The 26,256-nt window shown below is 44.0% G+C and overlaps 2 protein-coding genes across 4 annotated transcripts in view; one reads left to right on the top strand and one right to left on the bottom strand.

Moving 5' to 3' along the window:
- The first annotated feature begins 269 nt into the window (after positions 1 to 269).
- LOC143284554 (isatin hydrolase-like) lies at positions 270 to 14,026 on the top strand. 3 transcript variants are annotated; one of them, XM_076591331.1, is made up of 6 exons: positions 270 to 373; positions 6,837 to 7,062; positions 7,582 to 7,774; positions 9,690 to 9,828; positions 10,788 to 10,900; positions 11,865 to 14,026. In XM_076591331.1, exons 2-6 carry the CDS (start codon positions 6,863 to 6,865, stop codon positions 12,111 to 12,113), a joined length of 894 nt encoding a protein of 297 aa, XP_076447446.1. In that variant the 5' UTR covers positions 270 to 373; positions 6,837 to 6,862; the 3' UTR covers positions 12,114 to 14,026. The 3 variants fall into 3 exon arrangements, with proteins under 3 accessions (XP_076447446.1, XP_076447444.1, XP_076447445.1); XM_076591329.1 differs by having other exon boundaries at positions 275 to 611; XM_076591330.1 differs by having other exon boundaries at positions 275 to 546.
- A 3,576-nt stretch (positions 14,027 to 17,602) lies between these two features.
- Positions 17,603 to 26,256, bottom strand: part of LOC143284974 (UDP-N-acetylglucosamine transporter-like) — a 25,497-nt gene continuing 16,843 nt past the window's right edge. Inside the window, exons 3-6 of the mRNA XM_076592136.1 lie at positions 24,175 to 24,297; positions 22,142 to 22,534; positions 20,164 to 20,337; positions 17,603 to 17,749 (exon numbers count right to left, since the gene is read on the bottom strand). Coding sequence (XP_076448251.1) covers positions 17,603 to 17,749; positions 20,164 to 20,337; positions 22,142 to 22,534; positions 24,175 to 24,297 — 837 coding nt within the window. The remainder of the gene's footprint in view (positions 17,750 to 20,163; positions 20,338 to 22,141; positions 22,535 to 24,174; positions 24,298 to 26,256) is intronic.

Consider the following 26,256-nt stretch of genomic DNA (forward strand, 5'->3'; position numbering starts at 1 on the left):
TTTATTGTTTCACTTTAGGTACTAGATTGTAAAGCGCTTAGAGCATTCTTATGCTTGTATTATAGCACTATATAAAAATAAAATATTATCATTATTATTATAATGTCAGCATGAAATATGCTGTCACACACCCGTTATCATCACTCACGTGACATGAAAGTTATTGGGGAAGGGGAGGGGGGGGGGGGGCACGGCGCATGGACAGGAAGGATGAGGACATGGGGTCAAAGGGGGTCGCATTCAAGCGGATATATAATGCACCAATTTGCCGAAACTCTCTCCATACGAACGGCGAAAGAGACGACGTTAACAGCGTTTCACCCCAATTACCACCAGCAAAATATTGCAAGCGGAAGGCTCTTATATTGAAGAGGTGAATGTTGACAAAGAATACCACAATTCTGACGACGGAAGCTAAAGGTTGGGTCATTCAGACACCCACTGGACATCCGAGGGGTCTGTGTAGAGGAGAAGAGAGGACTGGCCGTACTGAGTGAGTTAATACACCTATGAGTGCAAGCAAAGCGGCTACAGTCTTCCAGCTTGGTAGGTGTACGTTCTTTGGTGAATGAATATATCATTACTTTATTCCAAACCGGGTGTTTTTACAGGTAAGTGGATGATGAGTGGTGGTTTTCGTAGTAGCAGTGGTTGTGTGTGTGTGTGTGTGTGTGTGTGTGTGTGTGTGTGTGTGTGTGTGTGTGTGTGTGTGTGTGTGTGTGTGGTGTGTGTGGTGTATGTGTGGTGTGTGTGTGTGTGTGTGTGTGTGGCCGTGTTGAACTTTGAACATAATCACTTTCTCTGGAAACAGTATGTTGGCACCAAATTTTAAACATGAAAAATAATCGGTTTATTTCCACACATTCTTTGTCATGCACTGCTGTCTAGTGCAGTGTTGTTGTTTTTTGTTGTTTTTGTTTGTTTGTTTTTTTTAATGTGCGTTCATGCCACAGATACTGTGCTAGAAGAGGTCCGAATAAGTTTGGATATTTTAGCCACTAAGTCACTTTCGTGTATTTTTTGTAACAGCATGCACTTTTCCGAAGTCCGTTGCGACGATGGTCAAACTGGCCTCTCCTGATTCTGGTCCTACGACGAGTCACTGAGAAGTCATGCGACTGATCCGTAGACCTAGAGTGATTATGATGTATGTCATTCAGAGTTTATGTTTCCATTTATCGAAACCGAAAATCGCGACCGAAGACAGTGAAAGTAAGACCCTTCGATAGCTCTGTATTGTGAGCGTAAAACAACGCAGTGGCGGTTGATGTGGGCTGCTTCATATGGGAATTGCTCTGTTTCCAGGCAGTATGATTTGGAGAGAAATGTAGGCCTAAGTTCTGATAACCACCACCACCCCGCAATTCCGCGTTTTAAGTTTTGTTGTTGTGTGAGCCGTGATGGCTATACCTCTTGTTTATTAACATTATCATTATCATTATATCATTATTATTATGAGCAGCAGCAGCAGTAGTAGTAGTTCTGTAGTGACGCTACAGAACGTTTAAAGTAAAATCCAGGGCTAAGAAGACCTTTATGCCATGTTCAATTGAATTCCTGAGAACTATGCACACGTGCGTGTTTACAATTTTACAATGTGTGTGTGTGTGTGTGTGTGTGTGTGTGTGTGTGTGTGTGTGTGTGTGTGTGTGTGTGTGTGTGTGCCTGCGCTTGCATGCGGGTACGTATGAAAGTGCATTCATAATAGACTGCACCTTGTTTAAGTTTCTTAGAAAATGATTTGCTCAAATGTGTGTGACAGTGTGCAGGATACCTGTGCAATAGAAACTGTGCAATGGACGTGTCTTTCGGTGTACTTATACTGATAATTACCATGTAACAATAAAGTAATTCTTATCACATCTTAATGAATGTGCAATATAATGCACGCAATGTTAGCCTTGGTGTATTTCAATATGTTTACAACAATGATTAATTGCATTTTGATGAAGTGATTATATACAATAGTTTTTATATTAATGTTTTATATGCTGTTGATTCTTTTTAATTAAGTCATGTTTAATGTTTTGTGTTGAGTGATTGTCTACGTTTGTTTTGCCGCACCTGGTGTCATTTCTCTTAACTCTCTCCATACGAACGGCGAAAGAGACGACGTTAACAGCGTTTCACCCCAATTACCATCATCAAAATATTGCAAGCGGAACGCTCTTATACTGAAGAGGTGAATGTTGACAAAAGAATACCACAATTTCTGACGACGGAAGCTAAAGGTTGGGTCATTCAGACACCCACTGGACATCCGAGGGGTCTGTGTAGAGGAGACAATAAAGTTCTTCTTATCTTAGTAGTAGTAGGGTCTAGGAAATCTTATTGTTGTTCTGCCCTTCCTCCACATCCTCATGCTTCTTTTCTTCTTCTTCTTCTTCTTCTTCTTCTTCTTCTTCTTCTTCTTCTTCTTCTTCTTCTTCTTCTTCTTCTTTTTCTTCGCCTCCTCCATTGAGGTCTCCTCACCCTCCTCTTTGCTGACCTGCTTTACGTTCTTTTTGGATAATGTTTAACCCCCGAAAACGGAGTATGGCTGCCAACATGGCGGGGTAAATACGGTCATACACGTAAAACCCTAATCGTATGCATACGAGTGAACGTGGGAATTGCAGCCCACGAACGAAGAAGAAGAAGAATGTTTAGTTTAGCCGTCCCTGCTTTAAAAAATAATAATAATAAATAAAATTAAAAATCTGGCCACAAGAGGGAAACGGTATGTTTTTCCTTTAGATAATAATAATAATAATACATAGTTTTTCTATGGCACGATATCCAGCACCAATGCTACTCAAAGCGCCTTACATCATAGTTGTTGTCAGGTCAGGTCATTAGATCTGCTGCTGGTAACCTGTAATCCAGTACAACCTGTTCAGGGTCGGGGTGCCGGCGACTAAACCGGCACTCCCACCGCTCCCTTGCGGGACTGGTGAGGCGGGTGGCTAGACACCCTTATGGAATTAAAAACGAGATCCATAAAAGGGCGTCGGCTCAGGAGAGCCATGGACGTCAATCTCGCTCCACCGTGCTGTGTGCATGTCACACGCAGTTGGCCCCCGGGGTGTGTCTACCCATGTATTTGAAGTCTGGATCCGGCAGAATCTGCGGAAGAAACCTATCGGCTCAACGGAGAGGAAGGCAGTTACAGTAACGCACTGTGGAGTGCAGAGAGCAAGATGAGACACCGAAAGGATATCTTAGTCATCCACTGCATCCGTGCTCATCCTCCAGTCGTCTCGACTTAGTCTTGCCACTGGAAATTGGTGAACCCGGACGAGAGAGTGAGGTCGACGTTGCGCAACTCCTCTTCACTTTAAACAAACTCATCGCGCAAGTCATCAGTCATCCTTAATGACCTTTCATTCTTCATCTTTTCATCACCCCCAAGTCCTGTGGCGACAGGCGAGCGACGAAACGACAGGTGTGGGTACACTGGCAGTCACAGCCGCAGACCTGCACTGAGGGACACCAAACACAAAAGGATTGATTTTAGAGGTTCTATGCTTTACTTTAACCTTGAGTTGACGATTTGAAAGATATGAAGAAAACTATTTTAAAGTAGTAGATTTAATGCCAAAGGTAGTGCTAAGACGATTGATAAGAATTTGGTGGTCAATTGTATCAAATGCCGCTGACATATCTAAAAATGCCACTACAGATGTAAGTCTTTTGTCTGTGTTTGAGAGGAGACTATCTGTGACCGAAAGAAGGGCTGTTTCTGTGCTATGACTTTTCCGATAAGCTGACTGACAAGTTTCAAGCAGAAAGTTTTCATCAAGATGTTCCTGGAGCCGATGTAACACAAATTTCTCAATGATTTTAGGAATGAAAGAAAGATTAGAGACAGGTCTATGGTTCTTTAGCTGATATGTGTACAAACTGTGCTTTTTCAAAAGAGGGGTGACAAGGGCCAATTTAAGACAATCATCAACAGTGCCTGAATCTAGAGAATGATTAATAATTCTGGTGATCAAGGAGAAAAGGTCACCAAGACATAATTTCAAAAGGTTAGTGGGCAATGGACCAAGGTCACACTTCTTACTTGGAGATTTAAGAATGAAATCTCTTCCAGCTTTTTCAGAGACAGGTCTAAAACATGTCATTAAATTTCCTTTAAAATTATTAAATCGGTCCTCTGGTGGGCTAGCATCCAGTTCTTGTCGGATGTTTACAATTTTGTCATTAAAATAATTACTAAAAGCATCGGGGAGATCCTGAGGAGGAATGTTTTTTGGCAGCAACAGTTCTCTGTTTTTGCCAGTGAGCTGGTTTGATACAGCATAGAGCTGTTTGGACGTGGAGCGCTGACTGATGGAGGCGCTGAAATGACGCTTTACAGCTGTCTGCATGTCATTCAGTTTTTTCCGCTCCTTAACATAAACCTGTCTGGAGACAGCCAATTTGTCGGAGCGCCAGACGTGCTCGGCCTGTCGTTCTCGACGCTTGGCGGCCCTCAGTTCATCAGTCATCCAGGGAGCAGAGGGACGGTCGGTAACAAGGCGAGTGGACAGAGGGGCATGCTTGTCCAGTATCTGACGGAGGCTGGTGTTGTATGTTTTCAGAGGAGATAGGCTTGAGTCAATTCCATCCATGAAGGATTTGATGTCAGCCTGGAATACCTCAAGGTTAATCATCTTTGTGTTCCGTGATGTAACGAAACGTTTTGGTCGCTTCAGTCTCCTAAAAGGGATGGCATAAAGAACTGCCATGTGATCAGCAAGAGCCAAGTCTATGACCTAAAACCACAAACCAGTCGAGAGTGTGACCATGTGTATGGGTTGGTTCACATATTAGCTGTTTTAACCCTTGGTCGTGACGTAGAGGTCTACGCACAACGCACCAAATCAAGAAAATGCTACATGGATAATTTGCAGAATAATTTACGATTATGCGTACTGTCGTCAGCAGTCTCCAAATTCGCGTTGCAGTATGCAACTGCATGCGTGTGATTTTATCTTTTGCCATTACGTTAGTCTGTAGATAAATCAGACCATCCATTTGCTCAGTCCCTACCACCACCACCACCACCACCATATCCCCAAGCCTTTCTACTCACAACTCCCACCCCCTCCACTATCCCTCCTCTTCCACCTTCAACCGCGTCTCTCCCCACTTGTGCGTGTGTGCCCATAGAATAAGCGCATAAAAAAAAACATCTTTAGTCCGGGTCTGATTCTCTCTTTCTCTCATGTATGTATGTATGTATGTATGTATGCATGTATGTATCTCTCTATATATATATCAATATATATCTTTCTTTCTTTCTTTTTCTCTTGCACGCGTATCCTTTGTGCAATGTCAATAATTTTAAATTTGAATTACATCTTTTTTGTTGTTCTTTGTTGCGGGCGCAATTGGACTTTTTGTTTCAATATTATTATTCATTATGCCAACATGTATTGTTTCTAATTGTATCTTTCCCCACTTCCCAACCCACATCTCTCTCTCTCTCTCTCTCTGTCTCTCTGTCTCTGTCTCTGTCTCTGTCTCTGTCTCTCTCTCTCTCTCTCTCTCTCTCTCTCTCTCTCTCTTCTCTCTTCCCCCCAAGGAAAAAAATCTTCGTTCATTTCGACCCCCCCCCTCTGTCTCAGTGTCTGACTGCTTCCTCCCCGCTCTCTCTCCCTTTCTGTCTGTCTGTCTGTCTGTCTGTCTCTCTCTCTCTCTCTCTCTCTCTCTCTCTCTCTCTCTCTCTCCGTGTGTGTGTGTGCGTGTTTTCGTTACTTCAGTCAGCCAGAAATCAAGATTTACCTTTACATATCATTCTGGACATGTACCAGTCTATGATTGTTCCTATTTTGTTGTATGGTGCAGAAATATGGGGTTATGAAAATGTAGATATACTTGAAAAATTAGAATTGAAATTTTTGAAACGCTTGTTCAAACTGAACAGAAATACTATGACCCAAATTGTTTATGGAGAAACTGGTATTTATCCAATTAGTGTGTTAGTGAAAATGAGATTAGTTCGATTTTGGACCAGCTTAGTAATATCAAACACAGAAAAATATTCTGGGAAAATATATTTGATATTACTTGACTTATATCGAAATGGTATTTATTCTTCAAAATGGATGAGTTGTATCAGACAAATTTTAATAGAAGCAGGGTATGACTGTGTTTGGGATGCTCAATTCTTCTTGGAGAGGGAATCTTTCTGCAAGAATGTCAACATTGCCTTGAGAGATAGTTTTCAAAATCTATGGAGACATGCTCTAGAGGCGAGTAGTAAATGTTTGTTTTATAGAAATTTCAAAAGTGGATTTGGTAGAGAAAAATATATAAGTCAAATGCCTGATAATTATGTTATCAGCTTCTTCAGATTTCGAAGTAGTAATCATAAGCTGGAAATAGAAACAGGGAGACACAAAGGCATACCACGAGAGTTACGGTTTTGTAAGGTTTGTAACATGTCTGTGATTGGTGATGAGTTTCATTTTATAATGGAATGTCCCAATTATGATCAGTTACGAAATAGATATGTTCCTAAAAAATATTTGTCTCCAAAATCGGTTTTTAATTTTTGTAATATGCTCAAAGGAGGCAAAAAAGTCATTTTAGCTGTAAGTAAGATGATTAGATTTGCAAATGTTGCCTAGTTATACTTTTGGAGTTAAAAGACATTTGTGTTTTCTCAACTTTTATGTGCCATTGTTGTGTATTTGGAAATGTTTGTTATGGGCACGAAAAGAGTATTTTGCAGTAATCCTCCATACTCCAATAGGAGTGAAAGGATAATTAAAACTTGAAACTTGAAACTTGTGTGTGTGTGTGTGTGTGTGTGTGTCTTTCAGGGTCTGAGACAGCGTCTTAGATATACTGTGCTCTGCTTTCAGCGCTCCATCCGTAGCCAGCGATAACGATGACGATGACGATGACGACGATTCTCCTGACGGTGACGGTCTTGGTGGTGGTGACGTCAAAGGTGACGTCACTTCCTATGGGCGAGGTGAGGGACCTGACGTACAACCTGGGCAACACCACCGTGTTCTGGCCAGGGCAGCCCCCTTACAACTTCACCATCCTTCACAGGGGATACCTTCAACAAAACTCTCAGATCTGGTCAGTCAGCTCATGGACTGGTTATGGCGATTCATTAGGCGCAAAAGGCTTCTTTTTTTCTTTTTTTTCTTTCTTTTTTTAATAGCTAGGGGGAATGAAGGGTGTTATTTTTCGAATTAGAAATGTTTTTATTTCCCTTGATAAGTCAATGTTATGTAGTTCTGTGTAAAAACTATTACGAGTAAGCTTTTCTGTCACATCACGAAGTTGTCTTTTCCCCCTGGATGCACCTCTTTCAAAAGCCACGTGTTTTCTGAACCTGCATTTATACTTGAGGTGCCGTGGCAGAATGATCAAAGGTGTCATTTCTAATCTTCAGGGAATTGAAAAACTTCAAAATGATGCTGTCCGTCTGACTCTCAAGAGCCCCACATATTGATCACATTCCTCCTCACCTCCGTACTCTGGGTGGAAGGATGAAGAAATAGATCGATAGATGAATAGACAGATAGATAGATAGGATACCTGACTAGTCAATCAACTGATTTATATAATGAATGGACTGATTGAACCCTACAGGGTGGAGTTTAACGCCGTGGGGATGGGGGAGCACGGGGGGACACACATCGACTCCCCGGCCCACTTCGTCAAAGGAAGATGGCGGACACACCAGATCCCCGCCTCCCACCTCACGGGACCCGGGATCGTCCTTGACGTCAGCAGCAAGGTCAAGGACGACGCACTGTACGCGGTAACGCGGGAGGACTTCAGGGTAAAGTTGTAGGGATGGACGTATGAGTCGTGTTCTTTCTTTGGTATGTGCTTGCCGATTCTGGATACACACAGGAGAACTTTCGCAACTCGGACTCAGGAGTTGAACTTACTTTGTATATATTGATGATTTCACACCATCTTCCTCAGCACAAATAGTACATGAAAGGTTTTGGGGTTGGTTAGACTGTGAGTGAACTGAACTGGAGGGAGTTTCAGAACAGTGTCGAGGTCAAGGCAATTGAGGCTTGGCCTTCTCGTCTTGACTTGGATGGCTTCCTCAAGCGCTGTGTGGTTTTGTGCAACAAGATGCTCATGGAATGCAGAGTCACTTTTGGTTTGTTGTTCGTTAAAAAAGTGGCCTCTCTGTATCTCCAGCATAGTCTTCCCTTATAGTCAGTGCGTCGAGAGCGGTAGATAATACATACATTTCTTTGCCTTCCGGGTGACGTCATTGGCATGGGTCAGTTTAGATCTTAACTCTTTCCATACGAACGGCGAAAGAGACGACGTTAACAGCGTTTCACCCCAATTACCATCATCAAAATATTGCAAGCGGAAGACTCTTATACTGAAGACGGAAGCTAAAGGTTGGGTCATTCAGACACCCACTGGACATCCGAGGGGTCTGTGTAGAGGAGAAGAGAGGACTGGCCGTACTGAGTGAGTAATGGAGTTTTAGGTCTGCGGAAAAGCCTGGCTCCATGTTGTTGTCTGAAGGCTGGGGCTAAGCTCTCTGATGTGTATGTTGGGAGTGCCCTTTACTGATTTCGTTCAGGGTTGGTGTCCTTTTGTCCTTTTCTGTCGCCGGAAAATGGGGGCTTCAAATATCCAATCTGGATACCCGTTTGATCCGAGCACCCTTACCACGTGTGGACGTTTGACAATACAATGCTTCATACCTCCACGACAATGCAATACAAAACAATCTTTCGTATCTCTAGAATAATACAATACAATACAATGCAATACAATACAGTACAATACGGGCACAATAGCCGAATGGTTAAAGCGTTGGACTTTCAATCCGAGGGTTCCGGGTTCGAATCTCGGTGGCAACTGGTGGGTAAAGGATGGAGATTTTTCCGATCTCCCAGGTCAACATATGTGTAGATCTGCCAGTGCCTTAACCCCCCTCGTGTGTATACGCACGCAGAAGATCAAAAGATCCTGTAGTCCATGTCAGCGTTCGGTGGATTATGGAAACAAGGACACACCAGCATGCACACCCCCGAAAACGGAGTATGGCTGCCTACATGGCAGGGTAAATAAACAAAACGGTCATACACGTAAATGTTAAATGTTACATGTTTGTCTGAGTCTGTATGTGTGCATGCCTGGAATCAGATTGAATGACACAGGAAACGAATGATGAGCGCCCAGTGGCAGCCGTCAGGTAGGCAGCCTGTTGTGCAAATGACCCTGTGTTTGTATAGCGCTTTGAGCTTGGTCTCCGACTGAGGATAGGCGCTATATAAGTATCCATATCAATCAATCAACCCAATCTGGATACCCGTTTGATCCACCTACCCTTATCACATGGGGACGTTTGACAATACAATCCTTCATACCTCCACGACAATGCAATACAAACAATCCTTCGTATCTCTAGCACAATACAATACAATACAATACAATACAATACAATACTCCAAAAGAAGACAAGACAAGACAATGAGTAAAAACCACCAGCACAATACGATGCATTGCAATACAATACAATGCAATACAATACAATACAATACAGTACAATACAATACAGTACAATACAATACAATACAATGCATCGTATCTCCAGCACAATGTTTCATACCTCCAGCACAATGCAGCACTTCACTACAAGACAAGACAAAACAAAACAAGCCAAGACAAGGCAATGCTCCACACCTCCACCCCTTCCACCTTTCTCCCTCCAGCAATGGGAGGAAGAGCATGGAACCATACCTGATCGCGCCGTGGTGCTGGTCAAATTCGGGTGGGGCGAGCGCTACCCGGATCCCAAGCGAGTGTTCAACACTGAGCACCCCGAAGACCCCTCTACCTACCGCTTTCCGGGTATCATTCCTTCTTGTGTGTGTGTGTGTGTGTGTGTGTGTGTGTCATTGTAATTGCATATATTTATCGAGCTGTCTGCCTGCCTGCCTGTCTGTCTCTCTCTCTCTCTCTCTCTCTCTCTCTCTCTCTCTCTCTCTCTCTCTCTCCCCCCTCCCCCTCTCTCTTTCTCATCCTCATGACTACTTCTGGATTGTTTTGAGGTCTGAGCAAGGACGTAACTGCCTATATATCTGCCTGCCTACTTGCATACTTACCTACTTACTCTCTTACGTTTCTACCAGCCTACATACTTACCTACCTTCCTATTGCTTACGTACGTGCTTATCTGTCTACCCAATTACGTTTCTACCTGCCTATATGCCTATATACGTACACACTTACCTGCTTACTTATCTACCCACCGACTGCCTAACTACCTGCCTAACCACTTACCTTCCAAACTACATATCTGCCTGCCTAGCCACATACCTATCAATCTACCTATCACCAACTTAATTTTCCACCTGCATACCTTTCTGCCTGCACTAACTGCCTTCTTACCTACCTGCCGCCTACCTACGCACCTACCTGTCTGCCTACCTGCCTTCCTACCTACTTTCCTGCCTGTACACACCAAACTACCAATCTGCGTTTCATTTGTATAAATTATACCTATCTGCGTACTTATCTTCCTACACACCTACATTTCTAGCTAATATCAAACCTACTTACCCATCTACCGTCCTACCTACTTACTACTTTCCTAGCTACCTTCCTGCTTACCTGTACACCTATTTTCTACCCACCTACCAACCAACTTACCTACCTACCTATCTACTTACCTCCATGCATGCAGGAGTTGTGAGTGTGGGTAGTGCTCACACGCCTCAGATGGGGTGGTGAAAGAGTTCCAGAGAAAAAAAAATTCATGTGGCTGTTGTTGTTTAAGGGATTTTTGTGTTTGTTACTGACCACACCAGGATTGGGTCGTGACGCCATCAACTGGCTGGTGGAGAACAGAAAACTGACCGCACTTGGAGTGGAAACCGCCTCTCCTGATGTGTCCAACGCCTCCGACTTCCCCGCACACACGGTTCGTGCGTGTGGATGTGTGGATGGACGGACGGATGGATGGATGGATGGACAGATGAAGGTAGGGATGGGTCGGGTGGAATGAAGGAAGGAGAGAAGGAATAATGAGAGGAAGGGAGAGAGGAGCAAAGGACTGGTGAAGAAACGAGAGAGACAGACAGACAGACAGAAAGGTGCACGTGAAGTGGGACGAACAATATTTTATCTTCTTTGCGCACGACAATGGTATGGACAGCGGGCAGGTGGAAGGAAGGAAGGAAGAAGGAACGGAAGACAGGACGGGAGGGTACAGGACAGGACAGAGAGAAAGACTTGGGGAAGTGGGGAGAGGGTAACTGGGAAGGGGGTACGTGGGGTACTCTCAGCACAACACAACGCAACACAACACAACATCTTTCCGAACCCCAGATTTTGATGGACAGTAACACCATCCTTGAGTACGTGGCCAACAACACAGCACAGCATCAACACAACACAACTCAACAACCACACAACTACAACTCAACCCAACTAAAACACAACCCAGTCCTACCCAACCAAACCCGACAACACAATAATAACTACTGGGTAGGTATGCTTGACTGCGAACAGCGTGTAACTGCGAACATTTCGTGTACCGCCCCACATATAAGCGTTCTCACCACACACATTTCAGAATTCAAAGTCTGCTTTGACCTCGTTCAATACCTGCTTCTGTTTTAATTGTCCACATGTTACCCAAACCCATCGTTCGCAGTTAGACTTCTTCGTTGGCATTAACCCTCAGGTGTCCCTGCTATTCAACCGTTTAAAAAAACGTTGAAAAAAACAAGGAGTTGATGAGCTTTTCCAATCGGAAAAAGCCTTCAAAAATACAAGAGCTGTGATCTTTTATCTGTACAATGCACACGTCGAGCTGGTCGCTTCAACTGGATCGTTCGCAATTAGGCCTGCCTACCCTACGCTGCCTTTTCGACCTCCTCCAGATTCTGCTTGGCAATGACGTCCTGATCCTGGAGTACGTGGCCAATCTGGACACGCTGCCCCCTCGAGGCTTCCACGTCATCATCGGCGTCATCAAGCTGGAGGACGGGAGCGGGGGTCCCGCCAGGATTCTGGCAATCAGCGGGGCTGAGGCAGCAGGGGGGTACCACGTCCCAAACGCTGTCGTCATGGTCGTTGTGGCGATGATGGCTGCAGTTAGTGTGGGAGGGCGTGGCGGGGTCTGCTTTTGAGGGGTTGCTGAGGGGCTTGATGCTGTTTTTTTTTTGTTGTTTGTTTGTTTGTTTTGTTTTTTCCACTTTGAATGTTTCAAAGATTATTTCGTTTATCTTTTATGACGTTGTATAAGCAGGTGTAGTTTTTCTAGCCTGAGTGTATAGATCTTCGCTTGCAAAATTTTGCTCAATGGAAATTCATAGACAATGGTTTCATAAATATCTTCACTATTATCATTAATCAGATATTGAAGGCTGTCGTCTTCCGGAAAACAGAACATCGTGCATGATTATGGTCTGAATAAAATGGAGCGATTGGATTATGGAGGTAAATAAGTGCAGGTGAACGACTGATTTTTCCGTCACAAAATGACTTGACAAGGATGATTCACGAAGTTGAGTAAAATGAGATGTAATAAAGTAAAACAAAAGAAGGGAAGTTTTGTATTTGCATTTGTATTTCTTTTTATCACAACAGATTTCTCTGTGTGAAATTCGGGCTGCTCTCCCAAGGGAGAGCGCGTCGCTACACTACAGCGCCACCTTTTTTTTTCTTTTTCTTTTTTTTTTCCTGCGCGCAGTTTTATTTGTTTTTCCTATTGAAGTGGATTTTTCAACAGAATTTTGCCAGGAACAACGGTTTTGTTGCCGTGGGTTCTTTTACGTGCGCTAAGTGCATGCTGCACACGGGACCTCGGTTTATCGTCTCATCCGAATGACTAGCGTCCAGACCACCACTCAAGGTCTAGTGGAGAGGGACAAAATATCGGCGGCTGAGCCGTGATTCGAACCAGCGCGCTCAGATTCTCTCGCTTCCTAGGCGGACGCATTACCTCTAGGCGATGAGAGTTTAAAACCCTTTAAAGACAGCAAAAGGGGGCATTTGAATTCTGTCTACCACTGGAGAGACACGAAATATTCAAAGTTTCTGTTCAGACTTTCCTCTTCCACTTGCTCCTCTTTCTCCAGCTACCCTTCCTCCTCCTCCTCCGCCTTCTCCTCCTCCTTGTTGTTGCTGCTGTCCTTCTTCTTCATCGTCAAAGGTAGCATGAATGCATAAAGACTATGGACGACTTTGTTAAATTCAAGATACGATGTGGAGCACGATTATTAACACACACACAAAAAAAAAAAAAAAAAAAAAAAAATCAATTGCATGCTTCCTGTGAAGCAGTAAGAAAGATGTATGTAGTCTTTTGTTGTATTATGTTTATTTTTTTTTTATCAGTGGGTGAGCGAAAAGAAAGTTAACACTATGAGACATCGTGCTATGTCTTTTTTAAAGGATACCTAATGTATTTGAATTGTTTATTCTTTTTTGCTGATGATTTTGTTTTATGTTTACTGAGACAGTTGTTAGGGTACAAAACCAGATGAATAGTTTATATCCCGTAGCATCTTCACTTCAATTAAAAATAAATAAGAATACAAGTAGTATCATGGTATTTAAGAATGGTGGGTACTTCGGTGCTGGGGAACGCTGTGTCTGCAATACTATCGTCATGCTCATGGTTGATGCATACAAACACTTTTTCTCCACTCGTACAGTTACGTGCAAAGATCTTGCCAGTAGAGACAAAAATGTCTGGTAATGGTATAATGAATAAGTTTCACGAACTCAGAGATAACTCTATATATTGTGCTGTTTTTCAAACTTTTTGACTCACAGGTGGAACTCAAGTATGGAATAGAATCTTAGTAACTAAACAGAGATTCATTACGAATCTGTACACTTGCAATTAAAAGTTATTTTGGGGGTATACTGTTGTTATGTACTGATTTGAATGTTGTGGGACATCTCCCCCCCCTCCACCCCCCTATTTCTCTTACCCATTCTCTCTATAGTTATAAAGCCATTTCTGAGGTATATTCATTCACTGATATGTACAGTATATTTATTTTTAACAATTGCTGTGTAATGTTCGCATACCCCTTAACTCACTCAGTACGGCCAGTCCTCTCTTCTCCTCTACACAGACCCCTCGGATGTCCAGTGGGTGTCTGAATGACCCAACCTTTAGCTTCCGTCGTCAGAAATTGTGGTATTCTTTGTCAACATTCACCTCTTCAGTATAAGAGCCTTCCGCTTGCAATATTTTGATGATGGTAATTGGGGGTGAAACGCTGTTAAAGTCGTCTCTTTCGCCGTTCGTATGGAGAGAGTTATTAATGAGGGGCTTTGGTCTGAAATGAATAAACCATCATCACCCGCTAGGTTATAATCATACAGTCAAAAGTAGTGTTGTGTAAACCCACTTTAGATATTTCCCTCAGCTAAATATTTTCAGGACACGTTTTATACAAACATCCACCTCGTGAGCTTATAGCTAGAATTTTATAGAAAACAAAACATTTTATTTACAAATCCGTGCGTCCACCCACCCTCCACAATAATCCGTGCCTCATCTTTCTGCACACACACACACACACACACACACACAGAGAGAGAGAGAGAGAGAGAGAGAGAAGCATGCACACACACACACACACACACACACACACACACACACACACACACACACACACACACAGGAGTATGCACACAAAATATAAAAAAAACACACCTCATAGACATGACAGTTGTTCTGAAACTTTTTTTTTAATTGCTTTTTATTTCCCTGTTATCTCCCTCTTCTTTTTAAAAAGTAAACCATGATTGTTATTCCCACATCACGGAACACAATCGGAATTCGGCACACACAGACACACACACACACACACACACACACACACACACACACACAGACACACACACACACATACACACACACACACACACACACACTAACTAAAAATGAATAAATAAATGAACACATATGTATTTGTATATATTTATGTTAGTGTTTATGTCTGCGCGCCCGCATGTGTGTGTGTTTGTTTGTGTGTGTGTGTGTACGTGTGTGTGTGTGTGAGAGAGAGAGAGACAGAGAGAGAGAGAGATTCAATCATATCTTCCTTTATGATCACAAGCACTTTTTAAGCAGTGTAAAATGCAGTTTATGAGATAAGTGTTTTAAAAGATACAGAGATTCCTGAAAACCATATAATATGAAGTATTGCTTATTTCCCCATTGGCATGTTTTGTGTTTCGTTTCGTTCCGTTTTCAGTCTTTGACTTGAAGCCGTTGCAGTCAGATGTATTTATCTATGTGTATATATATATATTTTTTTTTTTTCTCAAGGCCTGAGTAAGCGCGTTGGGTTACGCTGCTGGTCAGGCATCTGCTTGGCAGATGTGGTGTAGCGTATATGGATTTGTCCGAACGCAGTGACGCCTCCTTGAGCTACTGAAACTGAAACTGAAACTGCAGTCAGATCATGTCAGTGTGGAAACGGATTTCCAAAGCATACACAACAAGAAGAAGAAGAAGGGAAAAAACACCAATTAAGCATGCACCATTGTTGTAGATAACCAACCAATCAGTTCATCTTAAAATCAACCAGAATACAAATGAACAACCAAAAATCGTTATTACAGAAAATCAGTCAGTTCACTAGTCAATCATTCATCATTTATCAGCACTAATCAACATGAATAATTCCAGTTAAGTAACATGGCTGATTCAAGCATAGTTTCGGTGAACAAGGACATTGTTAATACAACCTCAGCCTGAATAAGGCCGTGTCAAGCTCGTTACACACACACACACACACACACACACACACACACACACACACACACACGAGTTAAAAGCAGATGAAATGTTATTGTTCAGTATTGCAGTACCCCTGCACAGCAGTGCATATGTGATGAATGTTCGATAGAAAGACACCGAAATTGTATAATAAGTCACCCACGAAATTATAAAAAAAAGAAGATAAAAGGAAGAAGCAAAAACGAAAATCCGAACAAATGCAAAATATCTTGAGAATTCAATCAAGCTTTACCGAATAGTTCCGTCTTTCAAAACAGTGAGAGAAATTTCAATTGTTTGGGATGTCTGCAGTAAGGTCATCGTGATCTCATCAGCATGGAAATATGATGCAGAGTAGTCCCTCAACACTTAACGATTGATAAACTGATACGCATAGCAAAGCGGGTTAAAAACGGAATGGGGGTGGGGGTGAGGGAATAAGTTTTTCGTGATCACAGGACATTCATTTGAATCACATGGGACCTAGACTTTGCTGACAACACCAGCCTTTTTTCACATCGTCACGCACACTCTCCTTAGGTCCATCGTGAGCACACAGACGACAAACAGCTGAGCACACACCAAGCCGCTGATGAGATGGTCAAAAGCAAAGGGAGGGGAGATACTGAGGATGTAGCAACAGTTCATTCACCTCGGCTAAAAAAGTGACAACGGAAGGTGAAGGGCTAGCAGGAATTAGGACAAGAACCCCCGTGACCAGACAGGCTTTTGAGTCACCCGGGGGGGACATCTGGGAGACTGGCACCATCGACACCAAAACAAAGATCTGACTGTTCTGGGGCAAATGTTCCCAGCACGCTGTGTGTATGGATCAGAGACCTCGGAAGACACCAAGCCATAAACTTGAAGAGAATGCCACAGGATGCACTCCTAAGAGTGGCCCTTCGCTGGACAGAGTTGCGGGGAAAGACCAAGGGAGACATGGCACAGAACGGTAAAAAAAAAAACCCACAAAAACAACAACAAAACGAGCTGAAGAAGAATGTACCAGAAGGAGGTTAGCTAAGACAGCGCAAGACAGGTAACAGTGGAGATTTCTGGCCTTGTGTCTCACAGGACACCGAAAGGATTAAGCAAGTAACTAAGTATGAGCTCAGGCAAGCAAGATAAGATCAAGGAAGCGACAGGAAATGTTCTATTATCAAAACACGTTACTATGCTCAGCTCATCATCCATGGAACACAACTGATCAGAACAAGGCCTCGAACGCACTGATTGTAAACAGTACACCATATGAATTCCTTTAGCAAGGCAAGAAGGTCCAGCAGCGTGACATCTGAGACAGTCAAACAGTAACGGGTGTTCCACCAGACAGGATTATCTAAACAGTCAACAACAAATCACACTATCACACAAAACCCACACGGTTTCTCATATTAATGGGATAGGGAACTTTTCGCACCAGAACGTGAAATCTGGGGCCATGAATATTGGACATTGGGAAACAAGTTGCAAAACAAAACCTTGGGCATTTACAGATAGTACACATCTGTCTGTCTGTCTATTTATCTATCTTTCTATATACGTCACACACACACACACACACACACACACACACACACACACACACACACACACACACACACACATTCGCGTGCGTACACACGAGCATTCTTTCTCTACTCTCCCACACGTCTTCTCTCTTTATCATATCCGCTCCTCCCTCTACCTCACACACACACACTTCTCTGTAAAATTCCCGTTGCTAATAACCCTGCACAGAAATATCCTTTTTATCACATCAGGTTGTACGACAGGGTACAACCCCAACCCACCCACCCCCCACGATCCCCCCCCCCTCCCCGCCCCACCCCCCCCCCCCCAACGCACCCACCCCCTCACCCACGCATCTCATTTCTGCGTGACACTGCCATTGCTGACTACAGCCTGCACAGTGACCTCCTTGGCGTCCCGGTCAGGCTGCACGGCGGGGTACTGGTTGTACAGGAACAGGGACAGCAGCACCAAGCTGGTGCCCAGCATGAAGATGGAGTCCATCTGTAACGCCATGAGGAGGAAGAGTGAGAGTAGGTTTCACGGCTAAACAAATGAATAAATAAATAAATAAATAGATCCCTCCCCCCCGCCCCCCCTCACTGATCTTCTCAGTTTCGAACTAAATAAATATATAAATACAAGACCCCGATTTCATTATAAATAACAACAATATTGGCAATAATGTTGGCGATTAAAATAAACAAATACATAGATAAATACATAAACATCACCTGCCCCCCCCACACCCCAAACACCCTCCCCCCCCCCTCCCCGCGCCCCCTGATCATCATCTCTGTCACTTCGGAAAAAAAAACAACTAAATACAGGACCCTGGTTTTCACTACAAATAATAGGAATTTTGGTAACAAATGACGGCGATTGAAATAATATATAAATGAACAAATAGGTAAATGAAAAAAAAAAACAACCGTCCCTGATCTCCACTGTCAGCTTGGAAATTAGAAAAAAAAAATGAATAAGAAAAAAACAAAAACCACGATGAATGAATAGATCAATGAACAAATAAACACGTCCCTCATTTTCACTACCAGTAACAACAATTCTGGCATGAAAAATACCGATCAAATCAAGTGCCCACGCCTGCGGTGGAATTATTCACAACCAGTAATTACAAGAGTTGCTTCCCATTGATCAAGCTGGCAGTATGTCTTTCGCTACGAAAATCACGGACTGCTCTACCCAAATAGGAAAAATAAATATCAACGCGGATCGATGATCCTGGCCAGTCTTTTGAAGTTTTCTGGGTCGTTTTAATCAAAAAAGTGCGCCAAAATAATGATGACAGAGATTCAAAATAAATAAATAAATAAACTAACAAATAAATAACAAGTTCTTGGTGCCCACTGCCTGCGAGAACAATTCTGGTGATATACCATTGTACCAGTCGAATTAAGTGCCTGTAGGGGGAATGATTCATAACCAGTAATCATAAAGAGTTGCTTCCCATCGACCGAGCAGGCGAGATGTTTTCAGCTACGAAAGATCACGGAGCGACCCACATGGGAAAAATATCAGTGCGGTTCGATCACCCTGGCCAGTCTTTTGAAGTTTAATGGGTCGTTTTAATCCAGACAGTGCACCGAAATGGCGTGTGCGTGGCCCCCAAAGTGAGCCCTGTTTTCTGTATCGATACAAAACAAACAAAAACAAACAACAACAAATGCTACCACTACTATTACTACTACGACTAACAACAACAAAACAATAATCATCAGCATAACCATCATCATGTGTGTCATGCTACTTCAAAGGGAAACATTTTTTTGTAACATATGTACGAACGCACGTCCATCCGCACGTAAAAATCTGTTGCGGAAAAACAAAAAAAACAAAAAAAACGTAAGCCAGTGCAAGACAAAAATACAATGCTGACAGAGAGAGAGAGACACATATGCAGACAGACACATGTTCAGTTTCAGTTTGTCATGAATGCGTCACTTCATATACACTACACCACATGTGTGGAGTGATGGCCTAGAGGTAACGCGTCCGCCTTGGAAGCGAGAGAATCTGAGCGCGCTGGTTCGAATCACGGCTCAGCCGCCGATATTTTCTCCCCCCCTCCACTAGACCTGGAGTGGTGGTCTGGACGCTAGTCATTCGGATGAGATGATAAACCGAGGTCCCGTGTGCAGCATGCACTTAGCGCACGTAAAAGAACCCACGGCAACAAAACCGTTGTTCCTGGCAAAATTCTGTAGAAAAATCCACTTCGATAGGAAAAACAAATAAAACTGCACGCAGGGAAAAAAAAAAAATGGGTGGCGCTGTAGTGTAGCGACGCGCTCTCCCAGGGGAGAGCATCCCGAATTTCACACAGAGAAATCTGTTGTGATAAAAAGAAATACAAATACCAAATACAAATACATCTGCTAGGCAGATGCCTGACCAGCAGCATAACCAACGCGCTTAGTCAGGCCTTGAGTGCATGCATATATATTTGTGTACCTTTCAGAGTGGATTTCTTCTGCAGAATTTTTTCCAGAGGCCAACACTCGTTGCCATGGGTTCTTTGTCAGTGCGCCAAGTGCATGCTGCACACGGGACCTCGATTTATCGTCTCATCCGAATTACTTAACGCTCACAGACACAGACACAGACACACAGAGACAGGGAGATAGACAAACAGACAGAAACACACACACACACACACACACACACACACACACACACACACACATTCACAGATATATACAGATATACACGCACACACATACGTACACGAAGGCAAGATAGAGAGCCACATAAACAGACAAACTGACACAGACTTACAGACACATATGTACAAACACACACCAACATACAGAAACAGGCAGACAGACAAACGCGCAGACAGAAAACACACACACACACACACACACACACACACACACACACACACAGTGTCCACCGACCTGGAAGTCAAAGATGTAGACGGAGGCCAGACATGAGAGCAGGATGGAGCCAGCCGTGGAGAATCCCTTCAGAATGTTGTCGGCGTACTTGATGACCGCCGCCACCAGCAGACCGCCCACTGACTGCAGCACGATCACTGTCCACACCAGGCCGTCATAGCCGTAGAAGAAACCCTTGATGGAGAGGGGGAAGGGAGGATGAAATAAATCAATAAATATGGAATCGGAAATGCAACTGGAATTTGACATGTACATGAAAATGGATTCGCAAACAGATAGAGCTAGTCATTCGGATGAGACGATAAACCGAGGTCCCGTGTGCAGCATGCACTTAGCGCACGTAAAAGAACCCACGGCGACAAAACCGTTGTTCCTGGCAAAATTCTGTAGAAAAATCCACTTCGATAGGAAAAACAAATAAAACTGCACGCAGGAAAAAAAGAAAAAAAAAAAAAAAAAAAAAAAAAAAAAGGGTGGTGCTGTAGTGTAGCGACCCGCTCTCCCTGGGGAGAGCATCCCGAATTTCACACAGAGAAATCTGTTGTGATGAAAAGAAATACAAAATACAAATACAAATACGAAAATAAAAACAAAACAAAACTGGAAGAAAAAAGAAAAAAAAAAAACAAGAGAGGCAAGGATTTCAAGACTCACTTGTGATACATTCTTTATCCAGAAAAGGAATCATGAGAGAGAAAAGAAAAGGGATTTAAAAAAATCCGTTAAAATGTGTTTTGTGCTAAATGTTTTCAAGCTTAGGGAAAAACAACAAAGCATTTCAGTCGGATCGAACCATGCACGTTCAAGTCAGTAGCAAGTAGACTTACAACGGTAAAACGCATCTGCCAACGAACAACCAAAATTAATATTCAAGCTTATGCTTTTTCGTGTGATAAAATGATTATTGTGTTCGAGGTGATAACACCGTTTAAGTCAAGTTGTTTTGATGTATCTCGATTATTTAACAGAATTTTAGTCCGCGTTAAAGGAGACGTTGTCATCGCCTCAAGCACTCTGCAACATGTAATCGTTTTCTCCAGATATTACCAAAACTGAGGCCGCGATACATTTTTCTTTTATGTTCATTCCAGTTAATTCAGAATCCAGTTCGAATTATTCTTATGCAGTAAATACGTTGATGGTGTAATTAGTGTAATTGTATGTCCTCTGTCTAAAATCTGATTTTCTTTTCTATTCATTGCGAAAAAGAATACTGATGTCATGCCGTCTTCATATCCAAACATATGTTCCTGTGACTGGGAATGGCCTAATTATGGTTCTCTGGATCCGAAGCCTCAACGAAACAAACCGTTCATGATCTGGAAATACGGCTGAATCCGGAAGACTTACAAACTGCATTACCTTATTGCCCCAACCTTCCCCTACTTTACCTCACCACCCTTCCCTTTCCCTACCTTACTTCACCATCCCCTCACCTACCTTACCTCGTCAACCCTACCTACTTGACCTCATTTCTACATTTCTCTACCGTAACCAATCGCCCTATCTTACCTCATTATCGCCGTTCCCCGCTTTACTCATCACCCACCCCTCCCTTTCCCTACCTTACCTCATCACCTCCCTTTCCCTACCTTACCTCATCACCTCCCTTTCCCTACCTTACCTCATCACGCACCCCCTCTCCCTACCTTATCTAATCACTCTCTTTTCCTATCTTACTCCCCCCACCCCTGCTCCCATTTCCCTACCTTACCTCATCACCTCCCTTTCCCTATCTTACCTCATCACGCACCTCCCTTTCCCTACCTTATCTAATCACTCCCTTCTCCTATCTTACCCCCCAACCCCCCACGCCCCCTTTTACTACCTTACCTCATCACCCACCACTCCCTGTCCTACCTTACATAATCACCCATCACTTTCCCTTCCCTTCCATATAACCTGACAGTAGTTCCTCCCTTCCCGCCCTCCCCCCCCCCCCCCCCCCCTCTTCCCTCCATCCCACCCCCAACTTTACCTGATCAATCAACTGCGGCCCGTCATGCAGGAGGCAGGTGAGGGCCCCCAGCACGGCCCCTGAGGACCCTAGCTGCACGTTCCGTATCCACACGCTCTGCTTGCCCCCCTTCAGCAGCAGCTCGAAGAACACGTTGGCGAACCCAGATAGACAGCAGCAGGCCAACACGGCCAGAAGACCCGTGAAATGGTTCTGCTCTGGCGTATCTGCTACTCCCACTCCTCCTCCTCTTCCTCCTCCTTCCCCTCTTCCTACTGTTCTTTCTGCTGTTGCTGAGATAGCGTTTTCTGAGGAAGAGGAGGAGGAGGATGTTTTGGCTTGGTCTGGCATCTTTTCTAGAGAAAGGGTAGATTTTGATCTGGAGAGAGCGACCTGCGCCATGGCTAGCTTGACCTGAAAGAAAGTAGAACGGGTGTAAGAAAGAATTTGGGAGAAAGAGAGAGAGGGGGGGAAGGGAGGGAGACAGAGGGTGGAGAGGGAGGAGAAAGAGAGAGAGGGGGGAAGGGAGGGAGGCAGAGGGTGGAGAGGGAGGAGAAAGAGAGAGAGGGGGGAAGGGAGGAAGACAGAGGGTGGAGAGGGAGGAGAAAGAGTGGAGAAGGGAGGGAGGCAGACGGTGGAGAGGGAGGAGAAAGAGAGAGAGGGGGAAGGGAGTGAGACAGAGGGTGGAGAGGAAGGAGAAAGAGAGAGAGGGGGAAGGGAGGGAGACAGAGGGTGGAGAGGGAGGAGAAAGAGAGAGAGGGGGAAGGGAGGGAGGCAGAGGGTGGAGAGGAAGAGAGAGAGGGGGAAGGGAAGGAGACAGAGGGTGGAGAGGGAGGAGAAAGAGAGAGGGGGAAGGGAGGAAGACAGAGGGTGGAGAGGGAGGAGAAAGAGAGAGAGGGGGAAGGGAGGGAGGCAGAGGGTGGAGAGGGAGAAGAAAGAGAGAGAGGGGGGAAGGGAGGAAGACAGAGGGTGGAGAGGGAGGAGAAAGAGAGAGAGGGGAGAAGGGAGGGAGGCAGAGGGTGGAGAGGGAGAAGAAAGAGAGAGAGGGGGGAAGGGAGGAAGACAGAGGGTGCAGAGGGAGGAGAAAGAGAGAGAGGGGAGAAGGGAGAGAGGCAGAGGGTGGAGAGGGAGGAGAAAGAGAGAGAGGGGGGGAAGGGAGGGAGACAGAGGGTGGAGAGGGAGGAGAAAGAGAGAGAGGGGGGAAGGGAGAGAGACAGAGGGTGGAGAGGGAGGAGAAAGAGAGAGAGGGGGAAGGGAGGGAGGCAGAGGGTGGAGAGGGAGGAGAAAGAGAGAGAGGGGGAAGGGAGGGAGGCAGAGTGTGGAGAGGGAGGAGAAAGAGAGAGAGGGGGAAGGGAGGGAGGCAGAGGGTGGAGAGGGAGGAGAAAGAGAGAGAGGGGGAAGGGAGGGAGACAGACGGTGGAGAGGGAGGAGAAAGAGAGAGAGAGGGAAGGGAGGGAGACAGACGGTGGAGAGGGAGGAGAAAGAGAGAGAGGGGGAAGGGAGGGAGACAGACGGTGGAGAGGGAGGAGAAAGAGAGAGAGAGGGAAGGGAGGGAGACAGACGGTGGAGAGGAAGGAGAAAGGGAGAGAGGGGGAAGGGAGGGAGGCAGACGGTGGAGAGGGAGGAGAAAGAGAGAGAGAGGGAAGGGAGGGAGACAGACGGTGGAGAGGAAGGAGAAAGAGAGAGGGGGAAGGGAGGGAGACAGAGGGTGGAGAGGGAGGAGAAAGAGAGAGAGGGGGGAAGGGAGGAAGACAGAGGGTGGAGAGGGAGGAGAAAGAGAGAGAGGGGGAAGGGAGGGAGACAGACGGTGGACAGGAAGGAGAAAGAAAGAGAGAAAGAGAGAAACAAAGAGAGGGAAGGGTAGGGTGAAACGTGAAATTAATTGATTTTTGTTGTTGTTATTTGTTTTTTGCTTCCATTATTCACAGAAGTGTTCACACACGCGCGCACGCACGCACACACACATACACACACACACACACGCACACACACACACACACACACACACACACACACACACACACACACGCACGCACGCACGCACGCACACTGACCTGTATAAGGGATACCCCAGCAAACAACATCATCAAGGACACCCACTGTGTGGCACTCAGCCGTTTTTTCAGCAACAACACAGAGAACACTGCCGTCGTCAGTATCTTCAGCTGGTATGTCACCTTGCATGGGAGAGACAGGATGGATAAAGATAGAAAGGACTGGATGAATCAGTATCAGTATCAGTGTCAGTAGCTCAGCGAGGCGTCACTGCGTTCGGTCAAATCCATATACGCTACACCACATCTGCCAAGCAGATGCCTGACCAGTAGCGTAACCCAATAAATGAATAAAATGGACGAATAAAATGATAAACAAATAATGATTAAGAATGAAGGAAGGAAGGAAGGAAGGAAGGGAGACAGGGAGGAAGAAATGGATGGATGAATGATTGAATGATCTTCGTCTTGTACGCCACTTTGCATTGGGGAGACAAGGTGAATATGGATGGAAATGATTGGATAAATAGAATGATAAATGAATAATGATTATGAAGGAAGGAGGGAAGGAAGGATGGAAGGGAGACAGGAAGGAAGGAACGGGAAGATCAATGAATGAATGAATGACCTTCGTCTTGTACGTCACTTTGCATTGGGGAGACAAGATGAATATGGGAAATGACTGGATAAATAGAATGATAAATGAATAATGATTATGAAGGAAGGATGGAAGGAAAGAAGCGAGGAGGGAATGGATAGATGAACGAATTAATGATCGTCATCTTGTACGTCACCTTGCATTGGAGAGACAAGATGGATAAGGATGGAAAGGACTGGGTGAATAAAATAATAAACAAATAATGAATATGAATGAAGGAAGGAAGGAAAGAAGGAAGGAAGGAGAGGAGACAGGAAGGAAGGAATGGATAGATGAATGAATTAATGATCTTCATCTTGTACATCACCTTTCATTGGAGAGACAAGATGAATAAGGATGGAAATGACTGGATAAATAGAATGATAAATGAATAATGATATGAAGGAGGGAATGGATAGATGAACGAATTAATGATCGTCATCTTGTACGTCACCTTGCATTGGAGAGACAAGATGGATAAGGATGGAAAGGACTGGGTGAATAAAATAATAAACAAATAATGAATATGAATGAAGGAAGGAAGGGAGGAAGGAAGGAAGGAAGGGAGGAAGGACCGAAGGAATGGACAGATGAATGAAAATGATCTTCATCTTGTACGTCACCTTGCATGGGAGACTAGATAAATAGAATGGTAAACGTATAATGATTATGAATGAATGAATGACGGAAGGAAGGAAGGGAGAAAGGAAGGAAGGAATGGATAGATGAACGAATTAATGATCTTCATCTTGTACGTCACCTTGCATGGGAGAGAGAAGATATATGAGGATGGAAATGACTGGATAAATGAATAATGATTATGAATGAAGAAAGGGATAAGGAAGAAGGAAGGAAGGAAGGTAGGGAGACAGGAAGGAAGGAACAGGAAGATGAATGAATGAATGATCTTCATCTTGTACATTACCTTGCATAGGAAAGACAATATGAAGAAGAATGGAAAGGACTGGATAAATAAAATGATAAACAAATAATGATTATGAAGGAAGGAGGGAAGGAAGGAAGGGAGGAAGGAACGAAGGATGGGAGAAAGGAAAAAAGAATGGATAGATGAACGAATTAATGATCTTCATCTTGTACGTCACCTTGCATTCGGGAGACAAGATGAATAAGGATGGAAATGAGTTGATAGATAAAATGATAAATAAATGATAATTATGAATGATTGAAGGAAGGGAGAAAGGAAGGAAGGAAGGAATGGACTGATGAATGAATGAATGATCTGCGTCTTGTACGTCACCTTGCATAGGAGAGACAATATGAATAAGGGTGGAAATTACTCGATGAATAGAATAAATGAATAAATAATGATTATGACTGAATGAATGAAGGAAGGAAGGAAGGAATGGATGGATGAATGAATGAATGAATGAGTGATCTTCAATTGGAACGTCACTTTGCAAGAAGAGACAACAATACAGATGGATATGACTGGATAAATGAAATGATAAATAAATGATAATTATGAATGAATGAATGAATGAATG

The sequence above is a fragment of the Babylonia areolata genome, chromosome 8, assembly GCF_041734735.1.
Source record: "Babylonia areolata isolate BAREFJ2019XMU chromosome 8, ASM4173473v1, whole genome shotgun sequence".
Taxonomy (NCBI): domain Eukaryota; kingdom Metazoa; phylum Mollusca; class Gastropoda; order Neogastropoda; family Buccinidae; genus Babylonia; species Babylonia areolata.

Coding starts and splice junctions, on each gene's coding strand:
- LOC143284554 (XM_076591331.1), top strand. CDS start 6,863: ATGACGATGACGATGACGACGATTCTCCTGACGGTGACGGTCTTGGTG. Junction 7,063..7,581: donor CAACAAAACTCTCAGATCTG/GTCAGTCAGCTC, acceptor TGAACCCTACAG/GGTGGAGTTTAACGCCGTGG. Junction 10,901..11,864: donor CCGACTTCCCCGCACACACG/GTTCGTGCGTGT, acceptor GACCTCCTCCAG/ATTCTGCTTGGCAATGACGT.